General features: G+C 47.4%; 1 protein-coding gene across 1 annotated transcript; it reads right to left on the bottom strand.

Moving 5' to 3' along the window:
- Window positions 1-1,790: 1,790 nt before the first annotated feature.
- LOC137398363 (uncharacterized) lies at window positions 1,791-3,057 on the bottom strand. Its single transcript, XM_068084471.1, has 2 exons — window positions 2,363-3,057; window positions 1,791-2,268 (listed from the first exon to the last, which is right to left on the bottom strand). The coding sequence occupies exons 1-2, from the start codon at window positions 3,055-3,057 to the stop codon at window positions 1,791-1,793; spliced, it is 1,173 nt and encodes a 390-aa protein (XP_067940572.1).
- Window positions 3,058-8,795: the final 5,738 nt, after the last annotated feature.

Below are 8,795 nucleotides of genomic sequence, written 5' to 3'. Positions count from 1 at the left end.
AATATCAATAATGGTTCATTCTACCATTGTAGTGTACAATAATGGCTAGTGCAAGTAGTCTGAAGATGCTTTTACTAACGTACATAGATGACTTTGAAACAATCAACAAAGAACTGCTTAAGGAGACTCTCATAGAAATATCTTCTTCTAAAAGATACCAGCTCCTGACTACAGTCAAAGGTGTAAAGCTCAACAACCGAACGTCAGTGCACAGTTTATTGATCAACAATGACAGCATTATGATAGAGTACATGACGAATGACTTTACTGAAGACCAGATATTGGGTATTTTGTCAATACCTACTTTTACCGGTAACACTCCAGTGCATCATGGTGCAAGTCGAGGCAGCACCCCTTCAATTAGCATCTTTCTAAACAAGATTGGCAAGAGGAGACGCTCGTTACTACTTGAGAGGCAAGACTTTCTAGGAAACACGCCGCTACACTTGGCACTATCTACAAAACGCATTGAAACTGTGCAAACATTGCTTTCGTTGGTAGAGCCAAGCACTCAGAAAAGGCTTTGGACAATACCGAATGGTGAGGCTTCGACTCCAGCTGAGTTACTTGTACCAGAAGTACTTACTATGCTCCAAGGTAAATAATTTTCATTCTTTCACTGGTTATAACAAATTGTCAGCGATAAATGTATTAATAAAAATTGCATGATTTTTAAGCAAAAAAGAGCTAATTTTAATGATTTATTTTAGTTATATTCACTTTCCATTTTGAAATACACATGAGACAAAATATCTGACAGGAAATGCTCTAAACTCTGTTAGCAGAGTAGATAGCCATATGCAAAGTCAGAGATATAAATATCACAAACTAGTACGAAGAATAAGTGTAAATTTTACAAATAATAAATAATTTATACAATCAAGGTAGAACCAGATAATCTCTTAAAATAAGTTTTTAACAGATTTTTCTTCAAGCAAAATTATAAACTCAAAGGTAAAGCAAGGTTGATTAGAAAAAAAGAAAGGATCAACAAATTCTGTAGCCAAAACCTGTGTGGCCCAAACAAAATGCACCTGAAGTAAAAATCCCTCACACTAGACAACTTTTCGCAAAGATTTTTTCTCCAAGCATTTTGAAAAATATTACATTTTCTTTAAGCAAAGGGATATTTTAAAGACAGATTGACATAATCAGAAGTATAATCCAGCATTTGAATGTACATGATCGTAAAATCTGGCTGTAAAGTTTAACCAACGCGCTGTGACACCCTAACTTGGCGTAACAGAGCATCAGGTGTGCCGTGAGATATTATTAACAGATGCTCTTTTTTATAACTTCATGTTCATTTTATATAAACAGTTGTCTGTTCATCACACTTCTGTCTGTTTCCGTTCATAAAACACAGAGACTACTTATCATAGCACCTATCCAGCGTTTTTTGCATAGTGACTGTGTAAATTACTAAGCAAAAATTACGCAGTACCAGACTGGCAGCTGTGACACTCCAAAACCTCCCCTTATGTCACCCTTACTCCACCGGTACGTTTTACCAAAAAACACCGTAGTGCCAGACTACACCAGTAGGTTTACTCACGAGTCACCAAGACTCAGAAAGACTCTTAATAATCCTTTCTAGTATGACGCAACACACGACGAGCACTGAGTCACAAGTTACGCAAACGGATCTCGGATTCCCAATGACAACATGGCCGTTTTTGCTCGTTCAGTGGTGCATGCCCACGAACCCCTCCGAGCTACCATCAGGCACCACATGACTACTAACTCACATTTCCACAAGAAGCTACCAGCTATCCCTCATAGTCATCGAACTACCGGGGACGCAGTCGCTCCCGCTGCAACCACCTGAGCATTGACGGTTGAAGCTCAGGCTCATCAGGATTTAAATCCCCGGACAGAACCCCAGCACTCTGAGGCTCACCATCCATGTTTTGAACTTCATTATTGGCAGTCTGAAGACCGTCCTCCACATTCCCCTCCGAGACCTCAGCTACCTCACGGGGATGCAGCTGAGGCGGTGGGAGAGCAGCAGAAGCGCGTAACCTATCTAGATTAAGCCGGCCATCTTCGACCAGTTCATGAATGCTGTTTTCCCTACTACGGTCAGTGCCAAACCGCCGTTTGCGGACATCCCTCACATGCCTCGGCATGCCATTCACACACATATTGTGCTTTGAAAAGACTCCTGTGATCACTCCCGGTGCCCACTGCCTAGTGCAAGACGGAGTCGAAGGTTTCACCCACACCTCATCGCCGACAGCAAATTTGCCTTGACTGACCTCATCTAACCTTGACGTCAAAAGGCACTCGCCATGAATATCGATACAGATTATTCGAGGGTACCGAACCCCCATATGTACCCTTGCGAGGCGTGACGTTATACCAAAACATCGCATCTTCGGGGCTAATTCTTCCCCTCTTGGCAATCCTCTCGATTGTCTGGTGATTCCTCTCGACGATTCCGTTGCCACTCGGGGCGTAAGCGGTACGACATCTCAGAGAAATCCCCCACTTGTCAAAAAACTGCGCAACAGTTGCTGATCTAAACGCCATGGAATTGTCCATTAACAATTCATCACACGACCCTCGCTTAATTACCACCGTGCGTAACTGAGCCACGATGTGCGCTTCCATCTCACTTGGCAAGCGGCGCCAGATAGCAAAATGTGACGGCCCGCAATCAACCATGGACAGGAACACCTGGCTGCCATAGTGAATCACGTCTATGGCCAGCCGGCACCAGTTTTCTTCGACAGCCAAGCGGCCTGTTTCCACGAAGTTCTCACCTCTCAGAGCCGGGTCAATGCGCTGACAGACCTTACAGCCAGCCAGTTTGCGTTTGACCTGCTCCCATGTCAAGTCACTGCGTACTTGCTGAGCAAGGTACAGTGTTCTTTTGACACCCAGATGGTGAGGCAAATGAGCTGCCCACACAGCATCCCCGAGGCTCTCGCCGGTGAAGATGGCAGCAGCCATGCTCTCGGCCTCACCTCCACTCATCCCTCGATGCCCAAGCCACTTCTTGGGCACCCTCGTCATTCTATCCGCTTTGTTCTCCACAGTAGGTACAAGACGCATAGTGACCGATAAGCCATACTCGGTGATCGTGTCACGAATCACCCTCGCTGACGCCTCACCAGCATCTCTGGAGCACTTTTCATGCAAACACGATGGCGCCCGTCAATTGTATTCGACATCCAATTGACAACTGTGAGAGAGTCAAAAGCTAAGGTGAAGGTCTTGAACCCCCCCCCCCCCCCCCCGCGATAGCCAGGTTAACACCTCATCCCACGGCTTCCGGCTCGGCAACAATGATGTGTGAATGGTCTGACGCCTTCCTCAGCCATGACGCATCCTCAACAGTGCTGCCATCAACCTCAACTGCCACCCCGAGGCCCAGAGAGCTAGCATCTGTCCACACAACGACCGAACTATTCGGTCTTACGTGCCACGGATCCCTAACAGGGTCCTCCTGACATACCCTTGTGTAAAGCTCATTAGCCAGCGAGCTGACCTCTTTTTCAACAGGGTCATCACAGGCTCTGTTGCATCCCAGCCGCTTCAAGAAGCTGCAATAGGGCCGCAACCACCCGACCACTGGATAATGATCGACAAGTCGGCCACAAAACGAGAAAAGCTTTCTCTTGGTCAGCCCAGCTAGCTCAAAATGTATTTTAGAGAGTGCAGTTCCCCTCGACATTTGCAAATGTCCATGAGTATTTTCCTTCAGAGAAATGCCCAACAACCGACCTCCATCAAAGCCCTCCGGCTCTTTTACCGCCAGTCCATATTTAGCAAGGTGCTTCCTCAGCTCCTCCACTCCAAGCACAGACTCCTGCATTACTACATCATCGATGTAATGGTCAGTCCCTCGTCAGACCCACTCGTCGAGTGAAAGAACCTTGCTTTGGATTTTTGTCATGATCCTAGGCGCACACGAAAGCCCGAAGCCTAAACGTGTCAGTGCATAAGGGTCCCCCTTATACTTCACGACCTGGTATTTCCACAGGTCCTCCAAAACATGGATCTGTAGGTACACGGACTTGAGGTCGACTACCCCAAGTTTGCCACGCAACTGTCTCCACTTCCAGATTTTCTCGCCGCACACAGCGACCGCGTCACCTCCCGTGTGACTCTCGACAAACGTGTTCAGTTCACGGTATTCCTTGACTGGTCGCACTTTGTCCTTCGTTGGTTGAAACACAGCCAACATACCCTATATGGGCCGACTCCACCTTTTCAACCAACTTTTTAAGATCCAGCTCTCAATTTCAGCAAAGTACCGCTCATGCAAAGTAGGTGCCCGAGTACGCTTGTACTCCGCGACTCGGGTCTGCAATCCTTTCGGAGATTCCCGGACCACCACCAGCTAATGGTCCATCGGCCTTGGGCAAAAGTGGCAACAAAATCAGGCTTGTCGACTCGCAGTAAAACCATATCATTACCCAACCCCGACAACGGTGCCACCTTTGCCACCCGCATGCGCAGCCAGCCCCAGTATCCTGCCCTGCAGGTACTCCACAGCATCCATTCTGATGGGGCTTCCCCAACTTGACCGAATACTTCGCATGACTTCCTCTACGGACAGTGACGCCTCTCATGTTGTCAATGACGTCACCACCCAGCAAGCAGTCAACCCCAACATTGCACAACTTGTCCATAACAAGTGCGGTAACGCCGAAACAGTGTCCCTGTACACCGACGACCACCCGACACTGTCCCTTCACATGAGACGCCTTACCATCCGCTGTCAACAGCGGATGGATCGGCCTAAGTCGGGTTGAGCCTGTCAACACCTGCAGACTTACCAGAGTCCTCTCGCTTCCAGTGTCAACCAGACACTAAAGACCGCAACCATTCAGAATTGTTCAAACGACCGGCATACGGCTGCTTGTCGTAAGCGCGCCAGTCGCCCCGGACAGCCAAGGACTGTCCCGCAGTACACTCCCACTGCTTGCATGTGACTTCCAGCCTCCCCCTGTCACGCCAATGCCACCTCGGGTCCCCCTGATGTTATGGGACCCCTCGTAAGCCTGGCTTACACGGTGTCCATATGAGAGGATGCGGCGCCTTGAGTTGCATATTCCTGATGAAAACCCGGATCATCCTCTGTGAGCCCTGCCGCCGCCCCAGGCGGTAGCCGTACAGAACAGTCCCGTACAAAGTGCTTTGTGCTACTGCACCGGAAACACCCGACCCTCTTTCCAGAAGAGGTATTTTTTGTCCCCGTACCAGACGAAGGCCGCTTAATACAATGTAGTCTTTCACCCGGTGTGGACCGCCTCATCGAAAGCAACTATCTTTGCTATTCGGCTGCTTGCTAGAAGCAGCCCCCAACTGCTTGCCAGAAGCAGTCGCCCACCGGTTACCAGAATTGGCCGCTGAGCTAATTGTTGAGGGGCGACCCTCAACAGCTCTCCGGGAAACCAACTTTCCCCTCACTCGGTTCAGCACTGAATCAAAATCAGCAGTATACGCCTGATCGTGCGTAACTGCCCACTCGTAGACTGACTCGGGCAGCCCTTCATAGAACTTGGTCCTAAACACCACATCCTCCTGGCCACCCCCAGTCTACCGCTGAGCTGCTCAAAACGGTCCGGGTACACGTCAACTGTCTACCCGGATTCGAGTCGACAGCTGAAAAAGCGATGCCATGCCTTCTGTTGAGGCATGGAAAACTCGGCGGTCAGCACTGCCTTCACGACATCCCACCGGGATGCCTCGCCCACCCTCATGCGTCCATGCACTCTGGCGACAGTGCCAGCGAGCATGTACGCAATCAGCGTGCACGGAGCAATGTGCTCCAACTCACACGGTCGCTCATACTGCGAGAGCTTTGCGATTGCCTCAACCGCACCATCACCGGCAAATGGCTACATCTGCCAGCTCAGTATTTTTAGAATAGGCCCTAATGCCTGGTTCATCAGATTTGCTAAAAAGGCGGCATGTAGAACCAGCGGCACTGGTCCAGCGCTCGTGGCGCCCTCGGGTGGCTGACCATCTTCGCCATCGGTAGATGGCTCAGCCTTTTGCCTGCTCCGGGCTCACTCATGGCTTGCTCATGTTCACCTCATCCCAGCTGAGTGGCACCACCTAACAAAAAAGCAAAATAAATACAATATATAAGCCGAAATAGCTTGTAAGTTGGTTTATAGTCCGAACCTCGACTGGTTTGAAACTCGACGAGTTTGTATATCGACAACGGTTGGCCCAATCTCGACAGCAGTTTTACTATTTTACCATCTACTATTTTCATAGTAAATGAGCGATTTATATGTAAAATATTTATTTTCGCAAAAATATCTTGTGATCCATTTGATGCAGCACTTCCCAGCTTATGTAGGCCTAACAATATTTTGCCCAACCTAAATATAGAACGAATGCTAAAACAAGTAACAATCATAAATATGGTTGACTGTTATGCTAGCAAAATGTTTTATTTGAAATCTAAACTTCAGTGAGTAGCTTTGATTTCTATTTTTTGAAGTGAGGATTGAACAGCAAAAAACATGTATTATTTGTAGAAGATTAAATTATTGTAAAACTGCATCAGCCTTTGTCGATGTTCGGACCAACCTTTGTCTAGATTTGGACCAACCTCTGTCGAGATTGGGACTTGTCTATGTTCGGACTTGTTGATGTTGGGACTGTTTTCCTGTAAGTTACTAAGCAAAAATTACGAAGTACCAGACTGCCAGCCGAGACACTCCAAAACCTCCCCTTATGTCACCCTTACTCCACCTGTACGTTTACCATAAAACACCGTAGTGCCAGACTACACCAGTAGGTTTACTCACAAGTCACCAAGACTCAGAAAGACTCTTATTAATCCTTTCTAGTATGACGCAACACACGGCGAGCACTGAGTCACAAGCTACGTGAACGGAGCTCGGATTCCCAATGAAAACATGGCCAATTTACTCATCCGGTGGCGCATGCCCATGAACCCTTCCGAGCTGCCGTCGGGCACCACGTGACTGCTAACTCACAGACTGGTTGGTTGAGCATCTTCCATCAGTGCTAGAACTAAAGAGTCAAAGATTTGTGCAAAGTTCTTTTTGTTGGATTCGTATAACTTTTCTGACGCTTCTAAAAGAGGCTGATTATCTCAGCCAGGTGGAGCATCGGTTTAATAAGCTGAGTATTATGAGTTTGACTCTCAAATCGGTCCCCATTTTATTCACTTTATTGAATGCATGTGCAAAATTTTATGATAGCATAATGTCAGGAAATGTACCGCAGCTGCTAATGTGACACTAAATTAAACCCATGCAGCGTTATATTTTGACAGTTCAACAGGGATTCAAAGCTCAACTTTTAATACTGCCTCCGGGATTGCTCTTAGATAAATCTCAGATGATACTAAGCTGAGATAAGAAGAATTACAACAAGATTTCTTAGTTGTTTATGCAGACAACTTATACATATGAATCAAATATACATGGCTTATTTAGTAATCCTCAAATATGAAGGCGTTTGAATGAAAATGTTTGTCAGCAATTAAAATGACCAGAATAAAAACAAATGAAAATTATGGGGGGTCTATTAGGCTTCATTGACAAATAAGATGGATGGCAGTTATCATGGTGGATGACAGTTATCATGGTGGATGGCAGTTATCATGGTGGATGGCAGCTATCATGGTGGATGGCAGCTATCATGGTGGATGGCAGTTATCATGGTGGATGGCAGCTATCATGGTGGATGGCAGCTATTATGGTGGATGGCAGTTATCATGGTGGATGGCAGTTATAATGATGGATGGAAGTTATCATGGTGGATGGCAGCTATGGTGGTGGATGGCAGCTATCATGGTGGATGGCAGTTATCATGGTGGATGGCAGTTATCATGGTGGACGGCAGTTATCATGGTGGATGGCAATTATCATGGTGGATGGCAGCTATCATGGTGGATGGCAGTTATCATGGTGGATGGCAGTTATCATGGTGGATGGCAGCTATCATGGTGGATGGCAGTTATCATGGCGGATGGCAGCTATCATGGTGGATGGCAGCTATCATGGTGGATGACAGCTATCATGGTGGATGGCAGCTATCATGGTGGATGGCAGTTATCATGGTGGATGGCAGATACCATGGTGGATGGCAGTTATCATGGCGGATGGCAGCTATCATGGTGGATGGCAGTTATCATGGTGGATGGCAGTTATCATGGTGGATGGCAGTTATCATGGTGGATGGCAGTTATCATGGTGGATGGCAGCTATCATGGCGGATGGAAGTTATCATGGTGGACGGCAGTTATCATGGTGGATGGCAATTATCATGGTGGATGGCAGCTATCATGGTGGATGGCAGTTATCATGGTGGATGGCAGTTACCATGGTGGATGGCAGCTATCATGGTGGATGGCAGTTATCATGGCGGATGGCAGCTATCATGGTGGATGGCAGTTATCATGGTGGATGGCAGCTATCATGGTGGATGGCAGCTATTATGGTGGATGGCAGCTATCATGGTGGATGGCAGCTATCATGGTGGATGGCAGTTATAATGGTGGATGGCAGCTATCATGGTGGATGGCAGTTATCATGGTGGATGGCAGTTATCATGGTGGATGGCAGCTATCATGGTGGATGGCAGCTATCATGGTGGATGGCAGCTATCATGGTGGATGACAGCTATCATGGGGGATGGCAGTTATCATGGTGGATGACAGTTATCATGGTGGATGGCAGCTATCATGGTGGATGGCAGTTATCATGGTGGATGGCAGCTATCATGGTGGATGGCAGCTATCATGGTGGATGGCAGCTATCATGGTGGATGGCAGTTATCATGGTGGATGGCAGCTA

The sequence above is a fragment of the Watersipora subatra genome, chromosome 6 (genome assembly GCF_963576615.1).
Source record: "Watersipora subatra chromosome 6, tzWatSuba1.1, whole genome shotgun sequence".
In the NCBI taxonomy this organism is placed as follows: domain Eukaryota; kingdom Metazoa; phylum Bryozoa; class Gymnolaemata; order Cheilostomatida; family Watersiporidae; genus Watersipora; species Watersipora subatra.
This window is presented reverse-complemented; position numbering and strand designations above follow the sequence as displayed.